The sequence below is a fragment of the Jaculus jaculus genome, chromosome 2 (genome assembly GCF_020740685.1).
Source record: "Jaculus jaculus isolate mJacJac1 chromosome 2, mJacJac1.mat.Y.cur, whole genome shotgun sequence".
NCBI lineage: Eukaryota > Metazoa > Chordata > Mammalia > Rodentia > Dipodidae > Jaculus > Jaculus jaculus.
The window spans coordinates 113,736,238-113,763,701 of record NC_059103.1 but is presented as its reverse complement, the minus strand read 5'-3'; the positions used below and the strand labels follow the sequence as shown (position 1 = coordinate 113,763,701).

Here is a 27,464-nt window from a genome sequence, read left to right as displayed (position 1 = left end):
TTCTAAGTTAATCAGGCCAGTATTAGCTTGTAAGTGAGGAGACTGAGGTTCACACAGCTTCCATTCCTGGCCTAACATCACAGGTTAGCAGAGCAGTGTCTCAAACTGTCCCTACTTTCTCTTTTTTTTTTTTTAATTTTTTTTTAAACTTTTTTTTTTTTTTAATTTGTTTGAGAGCGACAGACACAGAGAGAAAGACAGATAGAGGGAGAGAGAGAGAATGGGCGCGCCAGGGCTTCCAGCCTCTGCAAACGAACTCCAGACGCGTGCACCCCCTTGTGCATCTGGCTAACGTGGGACCTGGGGAACCAAGCCTCGAACCGGGGTCCTTAGGCTTCATAGGCAAGTGCTTAACCGCTAAGCCATCTCTCCAGCCCCTGTCCCTACTTTCTGCTGTAGCAAACTGTGCTTTGGCTCTGAGCAGAACATGAAGCAGTGCTTGGGAAATACGTGTCCGGGAGAACAAAGGACCACTGTCACATGCTTTACCTTAAAGGAAATTATAATAACCATGCAATGTTATCACAAAAAGAGTAGAGTCAGAGCTGGGCATGGTGGCACATGCCTTTAATCCCAGCACTCAGGAGGTAGAGGTAGGAAGATCGCCATGAGTTCGAGGCCACCCTGAGACTACATAGTAAATTCCAGGTCAGCCGGGGCCAGAGTGAGACCCTACCTCGAAAAACAAAAACAAAAACAAAAACAAAAAGAGTGGAGTCAGGATTTGTGCAATCACTTTTGCCACCTTGCTGGTAGGATTGTAACCAGCAAAACACTAATTTTCTCTTAATCTGAAAAGGAACCAATATTATATACTGACTTGAACTGACTGGATTATGGCTTATGATCCTGCCTAAATAAGTCATTGAACTCTTTTCTAAAAATAAAAAGACAGTATGCATAAGACTCTGTAGGAGGCAAGTGAATCTAAGCTTTTTTTAGAGCTAGATTCAATGTCTATACTCAGAAAGCTATTTTCTGCTCATACCTAAGTCAACAAAAGAAGACATGAACAAAACTGAATCCAGGAAATAATCAGTATAGTTTTGAAGTGTGTGTGTGATAAGTGTTCATATATGGCGGGGTGCATGTGGATGAGGTCTAAAGATTGATGCCAAGGGTCCCTTACTATTTCTAGAGCTTGCTGATTAGCTAGTCCAGCTAGCCAGCTTGACCTGGTGACCCTGTGTCTCTGCCCTCCTAGTGCTGAGGTTAAAGGAAAACTATCCTGCCTACCTGGCATTTATGATATGAACTCGGCTCCTCACACTTGTGCAGCAAGTACCTTACTAGATGAGCACGTATTTATTTATTTACGAGAGGGAGAGAGACAGAGAGAGGGAGAGAGAGAGAGAATTGGTGCACCAGGGCTTCCAGCCACTGCAAACTAACTCCAGACTCATGTGCCACCTTGTGCTTCTGGCTTAAGTGGGTCCGGGGAAATGGAACCTGGGTCCTTTGGCTTTGTAGGAAAGCATCTTAACTGCTAAGCCCTCTCTCCAGCCCAAGTGCTTTGCATTTTAACACCTAATTCTACGTGCCATTTGAAATTTACTGAAAAACTAAAGAAACAGAAGTAGTGAGTGTTCATTAGTGTACACGAGAGGGAGCAGGTTAGTGAGGTTGAATGAAAGCTTAGAATTGGATTAGTCGCTGGGCTGGAGTGAAACCCTACCTTGAAAACAAAAACAAGTCAAAAACAAACAAACAAAGAACAATTGGGATTAGTTGCTAAACACTGCAAGACACTACATGTCATGTATAACAAAACATGCAGTGAGTGCAAATCCAGCCTGAAACAGCAAAAACAGTTAACTCACCCAGGTAACCAATTAGAGTGGCTCCAATTGTCCTGGCAGGTCCATTCAGGTGTCCTGCTGAGTTGTGTATCAACTTCACAGGAGTGGCGTTCTCATGGGAGGAAATGCCTAACTGGAGGACAGGAAAGGAAAACAGTAAAATTGCAGAACAGCCTGGCATTTTTAATAGAAGACAGATGAGCCATGTGCATGGTAACAAATGTGAGCATCCTTCTCTCTTCTTTTTTAGATGGACGAGTACTACTACCAAAATGTGGAAACGACAGGAAGTAACCAGTCTCTGAAGCAAAGATGGCAGGGGGCAGATCGCCAAGACTTCAGGGGTCTTTGACGCTTTCCCATGGCTGAAGGTTGCTATCCTTCAGTATTGCTGATCACTATCATATTAAGCTTTACTTCATTTCTGTAAATTATGCAAGAATTGATAGATGAAACAGGTCTGCATGCAAACAGCATCAAACACACACACAAACAGGATCTTCCACAAAAATGTAAGAAACAATAAGGTGGGATTTGTTGCTGTTTTTATCATGGTAGGGTCTCACTCTAGGCCAGACTAACCTAGAACTTACTCTGTAGCCCCAGTTTGGCCTCAAACTCACAGCGATCCTCTACCTCTGTCTCCTGAATGTTGGGATTAAAGATGTGTGTCACCGCATCTGGCAGGATTTTTTTAAATTTGATTTTTAAACATTTTTTAAAGTTTTTTATTGACAACTTCCATAATTATAGACAATAAGCCAGGATAATCCCTTCTTAGCAACCTTGTCTTTTCCATCCCAAATCCACCCTCCACTGAGTCCCTTCTTCCTAATCAGCCTCTCTTCTACTTTATGTCATCATTTCCCACCTCCTATCATGCAGCTCTCGTATAGGGAGGCTTTACAATTCCCTGCTGTGCCATGGATAATGCCTGGTACATAGTTAGTGGTTGATACTTCGTTGTTGAGTTGTCGATAGCTTAGGGCTGGAGAGATGGCTTATCAGTTAAGGCACTTGCCCACAAAACCCAAGGACTCAGATTTAATTCCCTAGGCCCCACATAAGCTGGATGCACAAGGTGGTGCATGCATCTGGAGTTCATTTGTAGCCGCTGAAGACCCTGTCATGCCCTGTCTCTTCTCAAATAAATAAATAAAATACAAATACTTTTTTAAAAAGCAATTTCAAAACCAACTGGGAAGCCAGGTGTGGTGGTATGGGCTTATAATCCCAGCATTTGGGCGGCTGAGGCAGTAGGACTGCCAGTTTGAGGCCAACTTGGGTTATGGAGTGAGAACCTGTCTCAGAAACCAAAAGCCAAAGCAAACTCAACAAAGCAAACAATGACAGAAAAGAGACAAGCAATTGTTTTGTTAGCATTATGAAGGTCAACTTTCTTTTTTGAAAAAAAATTCTTTATTTGTAAGCAGAGAGAGATAGAAGGGAGACACAGAGAATGGGCACGCCAGGGCCTATGGCCACTGCATGCATACTCCAGATGCATGCGCCATTTTGCACATCTGGCATTACATGAGTACTGGGGACTCAAACCCGGGCTGCTAGGTCTTGCAAGCAGGCACCTTAAAAACTGAGCCATTCCTCCAACCCAAGGTCAACTTCTTAATGTACATTTTTGTGGAGGTGGAGGTTAACCTAGGGTCTTGCACATGCTGGGCACGCATTTTACACTGAGCTACATACATGCACAGATATATCAAGTTCAAGTCTGTATGTGCCAAATAGGAGCTAATAATAGTATGTAAGAAAGAAATACTTTCCTCCAAATTAAGCTAGATATCCAAATATGTTTAGCCAAACGAATAAATAAAACAATGAAACAAATAAATTGAATATAAACAACACATGAGACAATATGAAGAAGACTCCAGTATGCTAATTAGAGTGTAAGAATAAAAGTATGAAAATGGAGGAGAAAAGATATTTCTAAGCATAATTATTGAAATTTAATGAAGGACATGGATTTACAATTCAAGAGGTTCATTGGCTCCAAATAGGGTACAGGTTCTTCAAAAGCATTTTGCCTAACGCCCTCAAATTCCTAAGGCTCCAAGAAGTGTAAGCTGACCTGCTCCCGGTCTGTGTCGGAAGCCAGAGGACAGTCCAGCAAAGGAGATGTGCAGTGGATGTAAAATGCTCATCACTGCACAGTGTGAGGCCGAGGAAACCTATCATGCAGGGAACAAGGCTGCCTTAGTCCTCGGAGGCTGTATTCTCAAATTACCATCAGGTTGATGATGACATCAACTTACTATCTCTCTGTCTGGAGGTACAAATAAAGTCTGATAGGCTAAGCGAAGCTATCAGCAGGGTTGTGTTCCTCTTTGATCATCCATTCACTCACTCTTTCTAGCTTCTCTAGGCTGCCTGGCTCACAGTCTCTTGACTTCACTTTGAAAGTCAGCAGCAGTGGAACAAATTCTCCCATCATACACAATCAGCAGATCTAGTTCCCACCTTGGTATTTGTGATGGTCTGATTCAGGTGTCCCCCATAAACTTAGGTGTTCTGAATGCTAAGTTCCCAGCTGATGGAGATTTGGGAATTAATGCCTCCTGGATGCAGTATATCGTTGGGGGCGGGCGTATGAGTATTAGAGCCAGTGTCCCCTTGTCAGTGTTTGTCACACTCTCCTGTTGCTGTTGCCCATGTGATGTTAGCCAGGAGGTGATGTCCACCCTCTGCTCAAGCCATTGTTCCCTTGCCATCATGGAGCTTCCCCTCTAGTCTATAAGTGAAAATAAACCTTTTTTCCCCACAAGCTGCTCTTGGCTGTTTTCTGCCAGCAATGTGAACCTGGCTGCAACAGTATTCGACATCACTGGGCAACCTCATCATACAGCTGTACCCATCTACATCTACATTCTAAGGTGACTTAATTAGCAGCTTGAATTCTACATGTAACCTAAATTCTATCTTGTGCACAGTTAAATATTTAGAGGTTGCAAGAATTAGACACTGATGAACTTGGGGCCTAAATATATTTAATGTGCTAAATAAAATTTCAAGTGAAACATCCATAAAAGTAGGCATTATCTTTTAGCAAACACTTAAACTTTAGTGGTATTAATCATGAGGTTCTAAAATATTTTCTCTGTGAGCATTTGCCACGGCAAAATGGGAAAATATTCTGCTTACCTGCTTAGCGATGGCCTTGCTGTCCAGCTTGTTATACACTTTCCTTATTCTCGCCACGGTTAAGGAGGACACAGAGAGTGCACAGAGGCCAAACGACACTTTTTCCTCAGCCACTAATGACACAGGAGATGGGATGATACCTTCGGATTTTGCATCTTTACCTGCCAAAAAGGATTTTTTTCATAATTGTCAGCACCTTCCTTTATTCTAACATTTTTTTTTTTATTCCCACTTTCATTTTTATCGGTTGGACTTCAATATTTCTTAAGGTGGAATATGAGAAATAAAATTTCCTTAATTTTCAGCTTTTGTTTACTTCTTTAGCTAGAATACAGACTATGTAGTCACAGAGCTTTACACTCCCTGTTTTAGCCTTAAAACTATCTTACTAGGGCTGGAGACATGGCTTAGCGGTTAAGCGCTTGCCTGTGAAACTTAGGGACCCCAGTTTGAGGCTCGATCCCCAGGACCCACGTTAGACAAATGTACAAGGGGGCGTATGTGTCCGGAGTTCGTTTGCAGTGGCTAGAAGCTCTGGTGCGCCCATTCTCTCTCTCTCTCTTCCTCTCTCTCTCTCTGTCACTCTCAAATAAATAAATAAAAATTTGGGCTGGAGAGATGGCTTAGCGGTTAAGCGCTTGCCTGTGAAGCCTAAGGACCCCGGTTCGAGGCTCGGTTCCCCAGGTCCCACGTTAGCCAGATGCACAAGGGGGCGCACGCGTCTGGAGTTCGTTTGCAGAGGCTGGAAGCCCTGGCGTGCCCATTCTCTCTCTTCCCTTCTATCTGTCTTTCTCTCTGTGTCTGTCGCCTTCAAATAAATAAATAAAAAATTAAAAAAAATTAACAAAAATATTGTCTTACTATGCAGCACACTATAAAGGAAGAGAAAAAAAAATTTAGTTGCTATATAACAAATCATAAAACACTCCCCTGAGTTGAAAGGGGGAAGAAAAGGAATAAAATGGGTAGAGTGCCTATGAGTTTTGTAATATTGGGTTTTATAAACATCAAGAGCTCTCATCTATGACTTCCCATTCATCTACCTATGTTGGAATCTTGCTTTATCCTATTTATCATATACATATATTAGACTATATGCATCTATATATGTGCATATATATATATATATATATATTCAGTATATATCCTCTGTATATGTATAGACTTATTGCATACATATGCGTTATCTCATCTGTACCTCAGCGTCCTCATCTCAAAGGGGTTGGTGATGATAGTGTCTAGTACATATGAAGGGTTCAGAGCAAGCAAAGGGTAGCTATCACAAAGGGATTTGAAGCTGAACATCAGTTCCTTTTATTCCATGTTTCTGGGGGAAGGGGGAAGGATTCAAAGAATAAACTGTAGAAGTAAAGGGATATAGAAAAATGATATTCATTGGATCAATATTGAGAATATGTATGTGTATTGGGTAGATTTGTAAGTGGCTTCATGTATCACAGAAATTATACAAAGACAGGCTGGAAAGATGGCTCAGCAGTAAAGGCACTTGCCTGCAAAGCTTAACATGCAAACCTTAACAACCCAGGTTCAATTCCCCAGTACCCATATAAAGCCAGATGTACATAGGGGCACATGCATCTGCAATTTGTTTGTAGTGGCCTAAGGCTCTAGTGTGCCATTGTCTCTGTCTCTCTTCTATCTGTCTGTGCTTGCAAATACAGAAATAAGTAAAAACATTAAAAAAAAAAAAAAAAGAAATTTCAAAAAGATAACAGACTTAAGGTCAGCCTCTTAGAAGGCAAATATCTTCAATTCAAGAAGAAAACTTGAAGCTGCATGTGATGGCACACACCTTTAATCCCAGAACCCAGAAGGCAGAGGCAGGACTGCAGTGAATTCAAGGTCACCCTGAGACTACATAGTGAATTCCAGGTCAGTCTGGGCTATAGCAGGACCCTACCTCAAAAAACAAACAAAAAAAAAAAAAAAAAAAAAGAAAGAAAGAAAAAACCTTGAATAATTCCTTAAACAAAGAATCAGAAAAGGACAATAATATGATCAGTGGAGAGGAGCATTATATTTTATTTTATATATTATTTGCAGTGTTGGGGATTAAATTCATGGCCTTATACATATTAGTCAAGTGCTATGACCCTAAACTTTATCTCCAACCCAAGGACAGCATTTTCAATAGGAGTAAGTGGACAATAAAATCATGTTGAATTAAATAAGAGAAGGGCCATTCCTAGACATATATATTTAAGGCCTGTACACATGTGCATCTATGCTGCTGTAGGAGCCATGTCTCATAAAACCTCAAGAATGGAAAATAAGTTACTCACACGGCATACATACGGCCTGAAAACTTCCAACATAATTTGGTCCGAGTTCATAAATAGTAGTGACACTTGTCAGAGGTAAAACTTCTTCTAGAAAATGAGTGGGTCCCAGGCGCCAGACTAATGAAGCGATCTGGCGTTGTGCAGGCGGAGTGCCAACATAGGCATAGACTGTGCTCACCACCGGGGGGTTTGCAGAGCCCGAGCCCCCAGGAGTACTGTGAACATAATGAAGCTACACGAAGACAAAGGTGTGAGATGTGGAAAAGCATTTTTACCAGAACCAGCTACTTTATCACATATACCCTCATGGCCCCAAGGTCAAACAACGTAGTTACAGTAGTAAAGACAACTGAGCATTTAACATGGTGGTTTAAGTGTTGCTAGGCAATTCTCAAAACAAACCTGGGCTAGAAATGGCAACCATGAAACACAAGGCTACTATCACTGCCTGGGTGGCCTGCTTATCGAATAACAATGCTGCCATGAGATTTTAAGTTGACCTTACAAAAGAGAGGTGTTCTACTAGGTTGTACTCTGGGATCCTGACATTTCTGTGCTACCTGCCATATGAGTTTATTAATTGAAATTTTTGGAAAAAGTATCCTATAGGAGTAAAACATATAAATATTAGAACTTATTTATAAAAATGAAGTCAATATCAACATTATAACTTACATGCACAAATTTTTCCTCAATGTAAGACAGTAACCACTGCTGATAGTCTCCAATTTGATGATGCTTTACTGGGAGATTTCTAAAGTATCAATAAACTTTTTTTTTGTTTGTTTGTTTTTTTTTGTTTTTCGAGGTAGGGTCTCACTCTAACCCAGGTTGACCTGGAATTTACTCTGGAGTTTCAGGCTGTCCTCAAACTCACGGCGATCCTCCTACCTTTGCCTCCCGAGTGCTGGGATTAAAGGCGTGCGCCACCATGCCCAGCCAATCAACATATTTTTAATAAATAAATAATTAGGTAGGTTAGAAGAGAGAAACTGAGTTTCTTCTTGTGTGGGCAGCTTCTACCACGGAATAGGATGTGGAACGTTTTTGCTGATGTTATTTTTTATAACAATAACCCAACTTCAGATCATACCTATTATATTTCCATACACTAAGGAGCAGTCCCGTTAATGATACTAGTACAACTATGAGGCACATAGGTAAACAGTGGCCCCTCCTTCCCTGCAGGAATAGTGATGATGATGGTTTAAATATTCTACACCTTAATTCTACAAGCTGACCACACTTTCATTTTCAATGAAGCAGCACTGAAGCAATCTGCTAGACAGCCAGTAACCTCACTTCAAATGTCATCATGTACAAAGTAACCCATGGCTCCCTCGTGGGGTGTGCCTAGAGAGCCTGTAACCTTACTTCAAATGTCAGCATACACAAAGTAACCCAGGACTACTTCATGGGGTGTGATTTAGGGTGCAACTTGTTGAAATAAAATGTCATAATGAAACATCATCGCTAAAGAAGGAAACGTGTTCAGAGGAGCTGCCGCTTATAGTCAAGGACAACCTTTGCCTTGGTTATTCTCTCCAGAATCCATGCTCTAAGATGGAGATCATGTTTCAGAAGTTGAAGAATTTTAAAAGCTATTAGTCACTTTCTGTAGAAAGCAATTACAGGCTAAGTATACCATAGTCAAAATGCTTAGGGTAAGAAGCACCTCAAACATCAGAAATTTTCAGATTTTGGGATATTTGCATACACTTTACTGGTTGAATACCTCTATTTCAAAAATCTGAAATTCAAAATTACAGCTTTTTGCATATGATGTTGGCATTCAAAGTTTTTGATTTTTCGGCTGGGGAGATGGCAAGTAGCTAAGAGTGCTTCCTGCACAAGTATAAAGATGTGAGAGGACCTGAGAGGGCTGGAGTTCAATGCCCCACCACCCAGGTAAATAGCATGGTGTGACCACATGTCTATAGCCCTAGCGCTGTGGGGCAGCAGAAACTGAAGAATCAATAGGGCTTGTTAACTGTGGAACGGCAGCTCTGGGTTGAGTCAGAGAATGTCTCAAGGAAACAAGTGGGTGGGCAAACAATGTATACACTGTATGTATTATATCACACACCGTGCCATATCTACTCTACACATACACATAAACACACACGAGCTCCTGCCCCCCCAAAAAAAGTTTTAGATTTTGGAATATTTTAAACTTTGGGTTTAGATATATTCAACCTATGACAACATTTATAGACATTTATAAAATGGATTTTTTTTGGAGGGGGGCATTGGCAGGATCTCACCTTAGACTAGGCTGACATGGAACTCATTTTGTAGCCAAAGATGGCCTTAAGGTCATGGGCTATCCTTCTATCTTAGCCACTGAGTGTCACTTGATTCTTTACTAATTCTTTCAACTCTCTCCTGAACACTACAGTATGCCTCTGTTGAGTATGCCTGTGTTCTCATTTATCCAACAAATAATAAATTGATCACTATAATTATCAAAGACTGATCTGGGTAACCAAAAACAAAGAAACAACAACAAAAAAAAAAAATTCCAGGGGGCTGAAGAGATGGCTTAATGGTTAAGGCCCTTGTCTATAAAACCTAAGGACCCAGGTTTGATTCCCTAATACCCATGCAGGCTAGATGCACAAGGTGGCACATGTGTCTGGAGTTTGTTTGCAGTGGCTGGAGGCCCTGGCATAACCATTCTCTCTAACTGCTTCTTTCTCTCTCTCAAATAAAGAAATAAACAAAATATGTGGAAAAAATGATTTCAGCTCTAAAGAAATCCAGAGCAAAGAGAACACTGGCAAAATCACGGCCAGTTTCCAAGAGCACCCTCAGCTTATTGTATAAAAGAACTTAGCAATCAGGCTCAGTGACCTCTTTAGAACCACAAGTGACAAGAAGTGGTCAGCCCATGACCCTAACATATAGTTCAAATGGATACTAAAAGTCAACATCTTAAAAATAGGCCTGCATAGCACAAACACAGACACCCTCTCGAGTGCTCCAGGGCAGGAGGTCTGAGGGCAAGAGCTCACCTTACCTTCACAGTGCTGACAAGCTGTCCATCAATGTAGAGGGCTGCTGTGCTGTTCTTCAGCATGCCCTTGCTCATCACCAGAACCAGATGGTGCCACTGTCCCTCCACGATCAGTTCTCCACAACGAAACCGAGCGCAGCACGGGAGGATCTCATAGAAAGAGGATTCTTCACTAAAGTCATCAACTAAAATAATGGGGGAGAGATGTACAAAGTGGGTTCCAGGACCATCCCTCTTCTGATAATTACTCCCACCTACCTCAGCATGTATCAACAGTATCAAGTAATGATACAAGTGAAGCTACCTTATTCACTCAATAATATCATCTGCAGCAAGAAGTAAAACCTTGGATATGTTGCTTTCATTAGCTCAAGACAAGTACAATCATAAGAAAATAAAATTAAGTAGCTAATGTGACAAAAAGTGATAAAGTAAGATAGATAATAAAATCGGTGATATCAGTTCCAGTATGCTGCCACACCATGTGATAAAATAATAGGCTTATATCAGTTCAATTTAATCTAATAAAAAATAATTTATTGGATTTTTTTTGTCAGATCCAGAGTCTTGCACATCATAAGCAAATGTTCTACCACTGAGCTCCATCCCAGTTCTACCTTTTCTAGCTATTACAGTAGGAGGAGGGCAGGTGTTAAAATAATGTCATGGAAGAGGTAATCTATAACCACTTATCTTAAATCAGATGAACTATTTTTCAGTTAAAGAATATATTACTTGGGGCTGGAGAGATGGCTTAGTGGATAAGGCACTTGCCTGCAAAGCCAAATGGCCCACATTCAATTACCCAGGTCCCACATAAGCTAGATGCACCATGCATCTGAAGTTAGTCTGCAGTGGCTGGAGGCCCTGGTGTGCCCATTCTCATTTTCTTTCTCATACACTTTGCCTCTTTCTTTCTCTCTCAAATAAATAAAAATAAATTCTTGAAAATATTTTTAAAAAGAAAATGTACTTGAATTATATAAATATATTTAAATGAAGAAGGAAGTACAATTAAAGTATTAATTTCTATTTTTGGAATCTTTTTTATTTTATTTTATTTTATTTTTTTAAAAATTTTTATTTATTTATTTGAGAGCAACAGACACAGAGAGAAAGACAGATAGAGGAGAGAGAGAGAATGGGCGCGCCAGGGCTTCCAGCCTCTGCAAACGAACTCCAGACGCGTGTGCCCCCTTGTGCATCTGGCTAACGTGGGACCTGGGGAACCGAACCTCGAACCAGGGTCCTTAGGCTTCACAGGCAAGCGCTTAACCGCTAAGCCATCTCTCCAGCCCAAGGAATCTTTTTTTAAAGAGCTATTTTAATTTTAAAAAGTAATACATGGGCTGCAGAGATGGCTCAGTGGTTAAGGCGTATGCCTGTGAAGCCCAAGGACCCAGGTTCGATTCTCCAGGTCCCACATAAGGCCAGATGCACAAGGTGGCACATGCATATGGAGTCCAGGTTCGATTCTCCAGGGCCCACATAAGGCCAGATGCACAAGGTGGCACATGCATCTGGAGTCCGTTTGCAGTGGCTGGAGGCTCTGGCGCACCCATTCTCTCTCTCTTCCTCTCCTCTCTGTCTCAAATAAATAAAATAGATAAATAAAATGTGTTTTTATTTTAAAGGAATACCTATGCCTGGCATGGTGACTCACACCTTTCAAACCTGGCATAGAGGAGGCTGAGGTAAGATGATCAGTGCAAATCTGAGGCCAAAGAGTAGGCTCCAGGCCAGCCTGGGCTACATACCCCCAGTCGAAAAGAAGGCCACCACAGCAGAGAAGCAGCCTGCTGCAGAAACTGCTAATCTTAAGCAGCTGCTTATACTTAAGGGACAAGATTAGATTTTAGAATAAGGAATCAATTCGTGTATCTGTTGATGCTTTAATATCACACTGTGGGCTGGATGAGTGAGGGCAAAATAATGTGAGCAGGGGGGGATCATAAATTCATGTATGCAAATATTCTCAGTGATTGAAGAATATATTAACTTGTCAACTTCTTGTGACTTGGGTTTGAACCTAGCCTCTCTAGCACTGAGCAGTGTGACAGACATCTTACTGAGCCACCAGATTCATGGCAGTTCTGGGTTACCAAGGTCTTGTTACACAGTGGATGGGATAGCCCCACAATAGCAGTGCACATGCCACCATACTTTCTCATCACATACATGCTCATTACATGTAGTGAAATGACACAGAGGTAGAAAACATTTTCAAAGTTTACTGATATATCTCTCATACTAGTCCTTAACTTTCCACTAGCTTGTGTCCTCACTCAAAATTCTCCATTCCTATTCATTGCTGCCACTGTTTGTATCTCAGCTCATATAGTGCTTCCTGTGTGTGCATGACATATATGGTATGTGTGTGTGTATGTGTGTATGTATGATGTGGGTGTACATTCAGGCACACACGTGGAAGTCAGAGGAGAACTTTCAGGATCAGTCTTCACTTTCCACCTTGTTTGAGGCAGGGCTCTGTGATTCACTGCTGCTTATGTCAGCCTACAGGCATTCTCATGTTTCTCCCTTCCTCTCAGCATAGGAGGTCTGGGGTTCTATATGCATATTAAAGCGTCCACTCTTATGGTCTTGTGTGGGGTCTGGGGATGTGAACTCAGGTTCTCACACTTTTGAGCCAAGCACTTTATCCACTGAGCCGTCTGCCCAGCCCCTCCTTACGTTGCTTCTTTTTCATACATGGACATGTTTCAGAAAGCTAATCCTGGCAAACACTGCTCCAGACCACAGGGCTGCTTTGATTGCAAAGGTAAGAGCTTAAAGATGTAATAGACAGACAAAAACAAATTAAAAAAAAAAAAAACCTGAAATCTAGAAAATCAAAATAAGAGTCAGAATATTACACAGGGCTATCTATGACAGGCACAGAGAGAGCAAGGGGAGATTCAAGGAACATTTAGGAGGTATGGTGCAGTAAGACAGTAGAAAGAGTGGTATTTTCAATGTTAACTCAAGACTTCTAGCTGGCTAATGAGCTGGGGTTGCCTTTTATGATGACAGAGATAGGTCTTCCAAGTAAATGTAAATGGAAAGGGGTTGTACACAGGAAGAGAATTCAAAGTGGGAATATCTAATATACATGTAGAAATATGAGGACCAAACTTATAACACTGATCCCCCCAAAAAAATAAAAATGAAAGGACCTCATAGTACTGGTAAAGCTAAAACAAAGCAAGGATATTTTTGCAGCCATGAAGAGTAGGCTGGGTACAAAGACCAAAGATGAAATCCTATAGAACACTAATTTTGGAAAGAAGAGGAAAGAGAAAGCAATTGGAAGGAATTATGAAAGAGAGCTCAGAGAAACAGGAAAGAACAGGAATGGCTATTACTGAATGCAGAACTGGACACGGTTTTAATAAGCAGGAGATTAGCTAGACTAAGTGCTACTAGGGGCAAATCCAAGTGTGATAATGAGATTTCGTTTCTTAGTTTGGTTAGTGTTGTGATGCCGGAGATCTAACCCAGGGTCTCATCAAGGGAAGGGAAGACTCTACCTGGAACTGCATCCTGACAATGAGAAGGTGAGGCACTAACTTTGTCACACATAGCTCTGTGCTAGGAACCACGCATCACACTAAGACAAGAAACCTCACCATCAAATTCAAAAGCTAACAGTCCTACTCAATACTGTCAGCCTCATGTGTATCAATGTTACACTATTTGGCTAAAAGATCAAATACAGATGATCCAAATGCCACTTGTAGGGTTATAGTCAGAACAAAGAAAATGGAGTACTGAGGTGTCTATTTCATATTGTTTATATTCTTGGGAAATCTGTATGGATGCCTTGAGTTTGAAGATTTGTAGTATAACAAGGTAAGGTAATGTCACTGTGGAAGGGATCAGCATAAGAAAGTTGCATATACAAAGCCCTGAAGATAAATGATGACTAAAGGCACTGAACTGTTACTGTATGCTGTACAGTGGCTTATGTGGTACCCATGGGGTCAGTGATTGTTACTCAGTTAAGATCAATTCACAGCCAATGATAATCTTCACCCACATACTTCGAGTCCACAAGCTGCTTTCCTAACAATGCCCAAGGCTTGGTATATAGAGATACGCCTTTATTGGACTCCCTCACTATTCTGTTTGCTACATCACTTTTCAAAGTGCCTTAAGAGTCACTGGTACATTTGTAAAATTTCACATTACTTGTTCTACATAATACTAATTAAAATTGGCAAAGAATTATCAATTGGAACTTAAAAATGAGCATTAAAATACAGTTGTTACTTGAAGAATCCAAAGAAAATAACAGGAAAACACAGTTACCATAATTTTGGAGCAGTTCCTCTTTAGTGGAAACAATTAAGGATCGGTCCTTGGCTGACAGAACGACAGCAAGACACACGTAGTGCTGCTCGGATGAGTTTGCTCGGCGCACAATAGTCAGGAGCCTCACTGGGTGGTTGTTTGGCGGAGAACTAAAGTGTTCAATGCAAAACCAGCTAGAATAGCTCAGGCCAGAGGGAGGAGGAAAGAATCGTTCACCTAAAGTCAAAAGACAAAAATTACAATGAAAGAGTTTACTTGGCTCATATTTACATTTTAAACAGAGGCAATATGAGCATACTAATTGTAAATAAAAATCATTGCAGAAAAGGTGATATTTACCAGACCCAATTCCACTGACCACAGCCCCATCAGTGAGACCTGTTGTGACGGCATTATTGGTAGGGGCATTATGAGGGGCCAAACTGGGCAGAAACAGGCAGCTGTCGAGAAAAGATAACATCTGTATTTTAGAAGCACAGTGAAAAGTATGCATATGCAATCAATAGTAACTAGAGATAAAAGATCATGGATGAAATCTGGATTTCTAGCAAAGCCCTTCCTGTCATCTATATTACATGACAGTACCAAATGATGTATTTAGAAAGTCTCTAACAATATCATTTAACATAAAAATTCTTTAAGAAGTAAGGTACTGGAGTGGGGGAGATGACTCGTTTGGTGAGAGTGCTTCCTGTGCAAGCTCGAGAGCCTGACAGGGACTAGTTCAACCCGAGTTAGATGTCCCAGCATCCACATAACAGCTGGGCATGGTCACGCATGCTTAGGACCCCAGTCCTGTGGGTACTGGGAACTGGAGAACCTGTGGGGCTCACTGGCCATCAGTATTACTGAAAGAAAACAAAAAGGCAGCAATAAAATTCCGTCTCAAGGAAACATATGATGAATGATAGGAGAAAACACCTGACATTCTGCTCTGGTTTATTGTGCATACCCATGTGTACATATTTGTCCATAAATCACATACTACACAAACAAGCAAAAGTATACAACCCCTATTAAAAAATTAGAGTAATTTCATCATTACAGAAAAAGGTGAACCTGCAATGCTTTTAAGTGCTGGGATTATAGGTGTGTGCCACATCCGGCTTGATCTGATACTGTGTGTGTGTGTGTGTGTGTGTGTGTGTGTGTGCGTACGCACGTACATGCATGTATATGAGCAGATGCCTGGGCATGGATGCTGGGTAACCTCCTCCATCACTCTTCCACCTTGCTTCTCTGAGTTAGTCTCTCACTGTACCTGGAGCTATACTCATTGGCCAGCAAGCCCTAGAGATCCTGTCTGCTCACTTCAGAGCTGGGTTACAGGCAGATGTGGCCACACCAATCTACTGATGTGGGAAGTGGGATTGAACTCATATCCTCATGCTTGTGTACCAAACACTCTTACCAATTGAGCCATCTTGTGTCCCCTGATATGATTGATACATTTTGACTATTCTGAAATACCTCCTGTTTCATAATGACCTGTTATTCTTCAAATAACTATACTATCAGACTACATATATGAATACCATAGATAACAGATGTATAGATGAAGAATGTAGCTATTAGAAAAACTAGGAAAATAGTGATGAAAAGGTTTGCATTAACTCATATCTGTAGCCTTCCTAACCATGCCATTCGATTCCTTATTACTCAATGGTGGTAACCAGCCTACCATTCAAAGTGGCTCATCTGATGCAATACTCGCTGAGTGTTCAACCCATACTGTACAACATACTAGTCTAGACAATTTGAGAGGCAGAATGACAATAAAACCCAATGACTGCTTTTAATCTAATATATATGTTATCTATACATTAATCTATAACAGGAGCTGGCAAACTTTCTGGAAAAAGCCAGATGATTAACCTTTCATGTGTTGTGAGCAAGGACCACACAGTTCAGTCACTGTTGCACAGAACAGCCACAGGAATACATTGATGAGTGAGGCTGTATTTCAGTAAAATTTCACCCCCAAAAAACAATATAACTTACAAAAACTTCTTTACTAAGCCAGATAATTAGATAACTTGATGCTATAATTATATCAATGTATTTAATACAGTCAAATTATATCAATGCATTTAATGTAGTCAAATAAGTTTTTTTTCAAGGTAGGGTCTCACTTTAACTCAGGCTGACCTGGAATTCACTATGTAGTCTCAGGGTGGCCTCCAACTCACAGTATCCTCCTACCTCTGCCTCCCGAGTACTGGGATTAAAGGCATGGCTAATGTAGTTAAATAATTTTGATAGTTAAATGCAGAAAAATCTTCCAACAGCCTGCTCAAAGAACTGGAATAATTTGAAAATACACAGAATAGTATAAGCCAAATATATCTTAACCCAGAAAATTTAAAACCTAAAGTTTATTTACAAAGGTAGGTATGAAGAAAGTATAAATAAATGACACAAAATAATGGAGGAAGGCTCAGATACCTTGCAATTTCCTTACCCAAACCCTTCAAGGGATGTGTCAAATTCAACAAAAGCTGGAGTAACGGATGACCCATGAAGTCTGATGTCATGTGGAGTTGTCATGGAGACTAGACACTTCACCCTGGTCAAGGGTACAGTAGTTCCTTCCGCAGATTTCACCAGACTTTTGCTTATCCGGTAATGGTTATCTTCATGTAAGCTAAACACATTATCAGAACCCAGACCTTCCAGTGATGTGATCATACTACCTGTAAGGCAGAGAGTATCTCTTGGAAAAAGTATGTAAAGATAAATGTGCAAGATGGATTCCTTCAAAAATAGTACTCTTAAATTTCAAAATACAATTTTAATTTTAAATATCGAAACTATTTATACATGCTTAATATATTATTTTTTTTCCTTTTAAAAATTAAATAGGTTGGGCTGGAGAGGTGGCTTAGCAGCTAAGGAGTTTGCCTAAGAAGCCTAAGGACCTAGATTTGATTGCCGAGTACCCACTTAAGCTGGAAGCACAAGGTTGCACATACATCTGGAGTTTGTCTGCAGTGGCTAGAGGCTCTAGTCTGCCCATTCTCTCTCTCTCTCAAATAAATATATAATATTAAAAAATAAATAGATTTTTAAAAAACTTTTTAATAATGCCAATGCCATGAGCACATAAAGCAACATCAGACATTACAAAGCATATAAAAGGCTAAACCTATGAAGTATTGCCATACAAGCACACAGTTAAAATGACATTTAATTATAAATCATGGTCAATGGTGAAACTTTTATTTCACAAAAGGATTTTATAAATAAGTCCTCTTTGAGAGGAAAGCAAAATATTCTAAGTATTATAACAATAAGAAACATGTCATTAAATATGTTTCTAAATTTATTTGTATGTGTATATGCACCAAGGTTTATTGCTACTGGAAATGAACACTAGTTGCATGCTCCACACTTTGCTTTTGGTGGGTGTTGTACCTGGAGCAGCAGACTTTGCATGCAAGAGCTTTTCACAAGGAAGCCATCTCCCCAGCCTGACATGGGTCATTTTAAAATGACTCATGCCAGAGATGAGTAACAACTTGCTTCCCGAATCTTCTCACTATGTTGTATCCTTAGATCTACTAGAATGATTCATGACCACAAATTACTGGAGTTTAAAGATTCCTACTTGTACATAAATGCTACACATTTCAAGAACCAAAAGACAAAAGTTTAACAATGTCATCTGGCCAACAATACAGCACAAATGCACTGGAGAAAATGTTTCCCCTGAAGATGAGCCATGTGCGGGTTTGCAAAGGCCCTCCTCTCAAGCGTGCTGGATAGCGCTAAAAGCCACTCGTGCTCTCTTGGGGAAAGGAGTGGAAAGAATACCACTGCCAGGTCCAGGCAGCATATGGCTACTTGGAAAGATGACGAACTAAGTATGAATCTTATGAGAAAGAGGTTTAGCTTCTTCCATGCCAAAGTCCAGTAGTCTGAATGTGTGACCCCTAGATTCAGACTAGAATTTTGCATCTCCAGCCAGTGCAGTCTTGCTGGGGAAGAGGGATGTCACTGGGGCGGATCCTAAGTCCAGCCCCGATCCTAAGTCCAGCCCCGAGGTGTGCACAAAGCAGTTGGAGCTCTGGCTCTTTGTACTTGTTGGTGTTTGCTGGCTGTTGGGTGGTATCTCTTGGAAATGAGCCAGTTGCTTCTGCCACTGGTAGTGTTTCCCTGAAATTAAAGCCTGAAATAAACCCTTTCCTCCTGTATGCTGCTTTTGGCTGAGAGTTTGTCCCAGCAATGAGGAACTGACTGCAACACCTAATCTACCTATCAATTTCATCTTTTTGGGATCCTTACACCATCCCTCACTTTTTCCTCACTCTAAGTGTTCCTTTGCTCAGTTATCACCTCAACTGTGTGAATTGCCACTGAAATAACCAACCCAAAACACTTTATTTTAAACTTCTTTGAATATTCATCCTCTACAGGAATTTCAATAATAAAATACCCCAACAAAAGGAATGCCCAAAATCAGCTTACTTCTCATCTCCGGTTCATAGCTTAGTGAACTTGGTTTGTGGACCCTATATTGTTTTAGCAGTCTTTTGTCCCAGGCACCACAATTCAAAGGGCTTGCCAATCGCAAAAACTCCCTAAAGAGGAAATAAAGCAAAGTTATTCTTTGACTGACATTATTTGACGCAGACACCAAATTACAAGATGGGATTTAATGAATTATAACAACATAGTTAAAATGCAAGTTATTACCACATGATATAAAATTCTAATTTGGAGGTGCTGGAGAGTTGCTTCAGAGGCTAAAGGTACTTGTCTGCAAAGCCTGATGGCCAGGGTTCAAATCCACACTACCAACATAAAGTCAGATGCTCAAAGTGGCTCGTGCATCTGGAGTTCACTTGCAGTGGCAAGAGGCTCTGGTGTGCCATACTCATCCTCTCTGTGTCTGTTTCTTTCTCTCTGTCTCTACCTCTCTCTCAAATGAATAAATAAAATGTTTAAGATGTTAATTTCATACTTTAATTATCATATACCTCTTTATTTACTATGTATTTTGTTAAACCCATTTTTCACAAGTTATAAAAGTTTGAGCACCCAGTTCTAATATATCTAAAACCAAACCTATCACCTTCTACCCAAATCCAGAGTTTTCTTGTGTTCTACATCTCATTGAAATATGCTTTGATTTCTCTCCATTTACTAGCTTTCCACATTCTGAAAATCATGCCAATTCAACTCCCTAAAAATATCTCAAGTCTGTCCTCTTCTTTCCATTCCTTTAATACCACCCAGACTAACTACCCTATTTCTATATTCTTGAAACAGAGTCTTAATTTCCTCTTGTGACTCCAATCTTGTCTCAAGGCAATCCCATCATTAGTATAATTCAAAATTAAAATCCACTGAATGTCACTGTGTTGTTTAAGACTGCCTGGGCTGCTCATTCCTGCAGGTGGGAAGGCGAGCTCCCCCGAAGGCTAGCTCTGTGCCACACACGTGCCATCTGCCTTAGTCTTCAACTTCATCGCACTCACTTTCCCCTCAAGCACCCATTCTGCTCGAGGTCTACTTAATCCTTCTAATTCCACAGGGATGCTTTTATTTCTCACTGTTAAGAATATTCTTTCTCCAAAATCTTATCTAACTGCTTTCATATTTTATTTCTAACCTGTCATATCTTCTACTAAGACTCCTTTGGGACACTTGCCCTTAAAACTTTGAATCAGTTGCCCTTATATAAGGCCACAGCACTTCTGTGATAGAGCATACTGTCACATACAGTGTCTTAACTTCCTGTTTCCCTAACTGTACACCTCACTAGACCATCTATGTTTTAGAGAGTGTTTCTTTCTTTTTCTATTCACCAGTGCTTTCCTTGTGCCTAGGAGAGGGGTCCAAAAACTGGATAATTTACATTTTTTAGGTCAGAAAAGGACAGTAATGGATAAAGACTATACAACAACTATAATATTCACGAAATAAACTGTGTTTGTATTTAAGTTCTAAAAAAAGAGTAGAAAATGTCACGAAGGTTAGAACATGAAAGGCATGAAGCATGTCCTGGCAGACAATGCACAGAGACCCAGCAAGTTGTCCAGGGATTACACACAGTAGGACGAATTAACACCTGCTATATATGACATCACATAAAATACTACTCAGGGCTGGAGAGAGATGGCTTAGCGGATAAGGTGCTTACCTATGAAGCCTAGGGATCCAAGTTAGATTCCCCAAAACTCACATAAACCAGATGCACATGGTAGCATGCATGCATCTGGATTCACTTGCAGTAGCTATAGGCCCTGGAGCTCTATTCTCTCTATATATATTAAATAAACAAAATTAAAAAACTTTCTCATGCAGAATGTTACACAAAAGTAGCTTATCTAGAGATTATAAATATCCATGTATTTATACTGTCAACTGAATTCCTTTTCAGAATCCATTCACTGAGAACTGGGGAAGTCCACCTCAGTGACTTTCAGGGCTTACTTCATCTGATGATGCCATATAACTTGTTTGTTTTTCCCTCTGTGCTTTTTAAATAGCAAGTTACCAAAAGGGATCTATGCTATTTGACTTTGGGACTCCAGATATATCCATAGAATGACAGATGAATTTAGGAGGATTGTCTCATTTGCTGTGAGTTCAAGGTCAGCCTGGGACTACAAAGTCAGTTCCAGGTTAGCCTAGGCTAAAGTGATACCCTACCTTAAAAAAAAAAAATATAAAATACTTTTGATCAAGTTCAAAAGCACAAAATGCTCTTAAATATAAAATATGCATAAATCCTATCCATATTAGATAGGATTTTATTGAAAAGGAAATTTGCTAAGTTTACTTCCTAGATTCAAGGGGACACTGTTCACTAATAAATCTGCTTGTTTCCTTCCTTCCTTTCATCTTTCCTGCCTTCCTTCCTTCCTTCCCCCCTCCTTCCCTTCCCTCCTTCCTATGTATGTCAGTCTGGACTCCAGGTAACATCTCTGAGAATGCTGGGATATGGGTATGTGCTGCCTGCTTCTAGGTGCTCCATTTTGAACCTTGGTTATGTTTTAATTATGTTCACATGTAATTGGATATATGTCCATTAAAGCGTGCTTTTTCTTTTTGTGGAACGGGATATTGCACTCTACAACTGAGTTCCATCTTTGGCCCTCTTTTTTATTTTAAGCCACTGTCTGACTAAATTGCTCAGGCCAGTTAGCCTTGCCAAACCCTTGAACTTGCAATCATCTGCCTCAGCCACCAAGGATGGAACTCCAGGCCTTTGACACAGTGTATGCATTAACTACAAACTCCTGACTCATAAAGACTCTTAGAACTTACATTATTCATCGGTCTACATGACTATAAAAAAGAATGGACTGACCTCAGCACCATGGGCTCCAAGGCCTGAGAGGCCAAGCGTTCAAACATGCGCTGTAGGGGTGGGTGCAGAGAGTGGTCCTCGTCAGCCAGTGCGGCACTGCACTTCTGCAGCAGCCGTGCGTGCAGGCCGGCTTCACACATCACCTGCTGGTTTCTTTCCGTGTGTACCAGGGATTGCAAGATATTGGCCACAGCGAGTTGAAGGTCCAAAGCATGCTGAGGCCAATAAGGAAATCCATGCCACAAGACAGTCTTGGTGAGAAAGGTCGAAAACTCTTTCTATGTGCAACATAATTTCTAATACAGAGTCTTGAGTTGCTTTAAAATACAGTTTGATAAATTAAGTAGCTGGCTTAAAGTGGTATACCAGTTCTAGAACAGGACTAGGCAAAAACTGCATGCTAGTTTTGCTAAATGCATGTTCTGCTAGACTCATTCTCTTCCAAGTCTTTTGAATTATAAGACAATGTGATTTTACAGTAATAGAAGGTGCTACTTTTTTCATGGAGGGTAGGTAAAAAGTTTAAAGAAAGCATGCCATTCTCATTTTTGACACTTCGGGCCTTCAGAGGCCATACAACATTTTAACAAAAATTTCATCCAAACTACGACCCAAGCACTGTGAGTCAAAACATACATAGCCTCAATGTGAGCTTGACAGCTGGTTTTCTTTCTGTGTCAGTGGGTAGCCATTAATACTAATGGGCAGGATTTACAAGGGGAAACTATTATTTTAGCATCAGAAATAACCATCTTGGTTCTGGTGGTAACAAATGAATTGTATTAAAAAAAATTAAAAGCACACAAACAGGCTGGGGAGATAGCTTAGCAGTTAAGGCACTGGCCTGTAAAACCTAAGGGCCCAGGTTTGATACCCCAGGACCCACATAAGCCAGATGCACAAAGTGGTACATATTTTGGAGTTCGTTTGCAGTGGTTGGAGACCCTGGAAGGCCCATACTCTATCTTTTTCTGCCACTTTTTCTCTCTCAAATAAATTAATTAACAAACAAACAAACAACACTGCCACCATCTTTGAAAGACAAGACGCACAGAAAAAAGTCTTATTTCTCATCGGTGGGCCTATCGTGGTATGTGACATCTATGTGTTATATTTTATTTTCCTTTTCCCTAGCCCACTTTCTCATGTACACACACTTTCCTTTCTTCATTAAACACAGAAAGGAAGTACTGTACCCCAGCTTACTTCTGGCTGTGTCACTGAGCCCACAGAGGCCAGGAGGTCCAGCATAGCTAGCATGGCTCCCGGGTGGATGATGACCGCATCGGAACTCTGCAGTGGTGAGCTGGTCACGTGGAGTTTCAGGTCAGCAGCATTTTTTGCAGGATATACAGGGGGAGTTGAAACAGAATGATATGCATGCCTATATATAAAAAAGGAGGATTATTTAGAACTTGATCAAAAATCACATTCACAGTTCATTTTCTTCACCTTCTCTTATTTTTATTCACCAATAAAGCAGAAGGCTTTGGAAAGCAGGGTGAGTTACCTAACACCTTGTGGTTGACACAGAAAACAAAGCGGTATCATATCAGCTTATTGAATCAAATAAAGACAATTTAACTATCAATTTTTGGCTCTTACATGTCTTTTTTTAAAGACTGGCACCCATACAGAAGATGTAAAGAAAAAGGACTTGAAGGTCACTGCTCTGAGAAGACGACAGTTTGGATAATACCTAATGAGACATCAAGTTAAATCTCTCAGTGAGTCCTTGGAAACTGCCTGCCTACCCACGGACAACACAATTAAGAACTAACAAGGTAAAGCGGCCTCCTCTGTACCAGAAGCAAGAGAGCGTGTTGGCTCAGAGTCCTGGCCACGTAGAATAAGTCCAGGAGGCATCATGGAACTGTGCCTGGCTGATCTGGACCTACATTTCCCTTTGCATCTGCGGCTACTACCAGTGACAACATTCATCACAATTTTAAAACTGCAGAAGGCAGGTTTCATGTAATGTTTCTATTAGGTAGAAAGTCAAGTCCTGGCTACACACACCTTCTCCCCAAGGGACTCCTCTTTGGAATGCTTACTATATTCACCTAGTTTGTGAATTTGCACATGTTGTATCTTGGCACTGAAATGGAAGCTTGGGCTGCAGCCCATGGGAGCTCTAGGCAAGAGGGCAGCTTGGAAACAGAAGTCCTACAACAGCGATTTCATGCTGAGGAGCTGGCCCTGCCACCTTTTAGGAGACACACCACTCTCTGTTCAACAGAGTTGAGGAAAGTATCCGGCTGCACTCAGAACAGCGCACATGCTCGCTCTGTGAATTTCAGAGGCAGCATATCCTCCACCCATTCATGTGTTGACTCCCCGGCTTTGGCGACTATGCATTTGGAAAGATTTATTTTTTAAAGCTCACTAAGAAAGAGATTCCTAAAGCTCACTACTAACAAGAACCCTCCTCCTATTTGTCCCACTCATTCTCCAAAGTATTTGCTTGTTTTTTATTTATTTGTACATGTGTATGGGTGTGTGACTAGGTACACCAGGGCCTCTTGCCACTGTAAGCAAATACCAGATGCATGTGCCACCTTTTGTAGCTGGATTTGTGCAGATACTGGGGAAATGAATACAGGCCAGCAGGTTTTGCAAGCAACTGCCTTTAACCACTAAGCCATCTACCCAGCCCTAAAGTATTTTTATCCATCTAGAAAAAATTATTTATATTTTCTCTATAGTATAATAGAGAATCTCAAACACTGAATCCAGAAACTTCATGAAAAGTATTTTCATTATACACAAAAGGTTAACTCAAACCTGAGAAAAACAATCTGTTTATTTTAAATGCAGACACTCTTTCTAAAGCAGGTTTCAGAATTAGCAGCTTTAATACAGACTTGTACTTCAATTATACCTGAAATGGGGATGATACTTTATATCTTTGGAAACTGAACTTTACTACTATGTAATATAGTAATAAACTTTTAAAATCTTATATAAGAAACAATATTCTCACAGTTTTCACATGGGAAAAAAACAGAAGCACTGTTAAAATCTAAAACCTTGTATTTATTAAGCTAAAATTAGTTATTTCATGCTATGCAGAGATAATTCCTCCCAAGTATTGGGTTATCACCACAGTACTACCATTTTTAAAATTCAGTGATTATAGTATAAACAGTTAATGCTCAACTAAGACCTAACTATTTAAAAGAGGATAATACGACATGACAAACATTCATTAATTTTTTTGTTGCTGTTACTTTATTTTATTTATTTACTTGAGAGAGACAAAGAGAAAGTGATAGAAAGAGAGGTTGGAAGCGAATGGGCATGCTAGGGCTTTAGCCACTGCAAACCAATTCCGTACGCATGTGTCACCTTGTGCATCTGGCTTTATGAGGGTACTGGGGAATCAAACCTGGGTCCTTTGGCTTTGAGGGCAAATGACTTCAACTAAAAAGTCATCACTTTAGCCCTTATTGCTGTTACTTTAAAATTACAGAAATTACGATTTAATATTCTAACTTAAATTCTCACATATATGACTCATATACCTCTTTCAGAAATACAGAGTTAACTATTTAAATTCTGTAGCTTTTGTTAGCTGTCACATACATTGAGTGATGCTCCCATATCTGATGGTCACCAGCAGGCACTATCCCTTTCTCCATGGACGATGTCTAGAGACACAGAGTGATGCTCCCATGTCTGATGGTCATCAGCAGACACTATCCTGTTCTATATACGATGTCCAGGGACACTGAATGATTTTCCCATATCTGATGGTCACCAGCAGACACTATCCTTTTATCCATGGATGATGTCCAGAGACACTGAGTGATGCTCCCATATCTGATGGTCACCAGCAGGCACTATCTTTTCCTCCATGTACGATGTCTAGAGACACTGAGTGATGCTCCCATATCTGATGGTCACCAGCAGGCACTATCCTTTTATCCATGGATGATGTCCAGAGACACTGAGTGATGCTCCCATATCTGATGGTCACCAGCAGACACTATCCTTTTCTCCATGTACGATATCTAGAGACACTGAGTGATGCTCCCATGTCTGATGGTCACCAGCAGGCACTATCCTTTTCTCCATGTACGATGTCTAGAGACACTGAGTGATGCTCCCATGTCTGATGGTCACCAGCAGACACTATCCTTTCCTCCATGTATGATGTCTAGAGTCACTGAGTGATGCTCCCATATCTGATGGTCACTAGCAGGCACTATCCTTTTCTCCATGTACGATGTCTAGAGACACTGAGTGATGCTCCCATATCTGATGGTCACTAGCAGGCACTATCCTTTTCTCCATGTACGATGTCTAGAGACACTGAGTGATGCTCCCATATCTGATGGTCACTAGCAGGCACTATCCTTTCCTCCATGGACGATGTCTAGAGACACTGAGTGATGCTCCCATGTCTGATGGTCACAAGCAGACACTAACCTTTTCTCCATGGACGATGGCCAGAGACACTGAGTGATGCTCCCATATCTGATGGTCACTAGCAGGCACTATCCTTTTCTCCATGGACAATGTCTAGAGACACTGAGTGATGCTCCCATATCTGATGGTCACCAGCAGACACTAACCTTTTCTCCATGGACGATGGCCAGAGACACTGAGTGATGCTCCCATATTTGATGGTCACCAGCAGGCACTATCCTTTTCTCCATGGACGATGTCTAGAGACACTGAGTGATGCTCCCATGTCTGATGGTCACCAGCAGGTACTATCCCTTTCTCCATGTACGATATCTAGAGACACTGAGTGATGCTCCCATATCTGATGGTCACTAGCAGACACTATCTTTTTCTCCATGTACGATGTCTAGAGACACTAAGTGATGCTCCCATATCTGATGGTCACTAGCAGACACTATCCCTTTCTCCATGGACGATGTCTAGAGACACTGAGTGATGCTCCCATATCTGATGGTCACTAGCAGACACTATCCTTTTCTCCATGTACGATGTCTAGAGACACTGAGTGATACTCCCATGTCTGAAGGTCATCAGCAGACACTATCCTTTCCTCCATGTACGATGTCTAGAGACACTGAGTGATGCTCCCATATCTGATGGTCACCAGCAGACACTAACCTTTTCTCCATGGACGATGGCCAGAGACACTGAGTGATGCTCCCATATTTGATGGTCACCAGCAGGCACTATCCTTTTCTCCATGGACGATGTCTAGAGACACTGAGTGATTCTTCCATGTCTGATGGTCACTAGCAGACACTATCCTTTTCTCCATGTACGATGTCTAGAGACACTGAGTGATGCTCCCATGTCTGATGGTCACCAGCAGACACTATCCTTTTTTCCATGTATGATGTCTAGAGACACTGAGTGATACTCCCATGTCTGATGGTCACCAGCAGGCACTATCCTTTTCTGTATACGATGTCCAGAGACACTGAGTGATGCTCCCATGTCTGATGGTCACCAGCAGACACTATCCTTTTCTCCATGTACGATGTCTAGACACAATGAGTGATATTCCCATGTTCGATGGTCACCAACAGGCACTATCCTTTTCTACATACGATAACTAGAGACACTGAGTG

The 27,464-nt window shown here is 40.9% G+C and overlaps 1 protein-coding gene across 6 annotated transcripts in view; it reads right to left on the bottom strand.

Annotated features, from left to right (window-relative positions):
• Wdfy3 (WD repeat and FYVE domain containing 3) overlaps positions 1 to 27,464 on the bottom strand; it is a 250,165-nt gene that overhangs the window by 104,723 nt on the left and 117,978 nt on the right. For all 6 annotated transcript variants that reach the window (XM_004661584.2, XM_004661585.2, XM_045143336.1 and 3 more), the window contains 10 exons: positions 23,113 to 23,290; positions 21,907 to 22,121; positions 19,056 to 19,168; positions 17,050 to 17,281; positions 14,928 to 15,028; positions 14,586 to 14,804; positions 10,281 to 10,462; positions 7,262 to 7,493; positions 4,959 to 5,119; positions 1,821 to 1,932 (listed from right to left, as the gene is read on the bottom strand). In XM_004661584.2, coding sequence (XP_004661641.2) covers positions 1,821 to 1,932; positions 4,959 to 5,119; positions 7,262 to 7,493; positions 10,281 to 10,462; positions 14,586 to 14,804; positions 14,928 to 15,028; positions 17,050 to 17,281; positions 19,056 to 19,168; positions 21,907 to 22,121; positions 23,113 to 23,290 — 1,745 coding nt within the window. The remainder of the gene's footprint in view (positions 1 to 1,820; positions 1,933 to 4,958; positions 5,120 to 7,261; positions 7,494 to 10,280; positions 10,463 to 14,585; positions 14,805 to 14,927; positions 15,029 to 17,049; positions 17,282 to 19,055; positions 19,169 to 21,906; positions 22,122 to 23,112; positions 23,291 to 27,464) is intronic.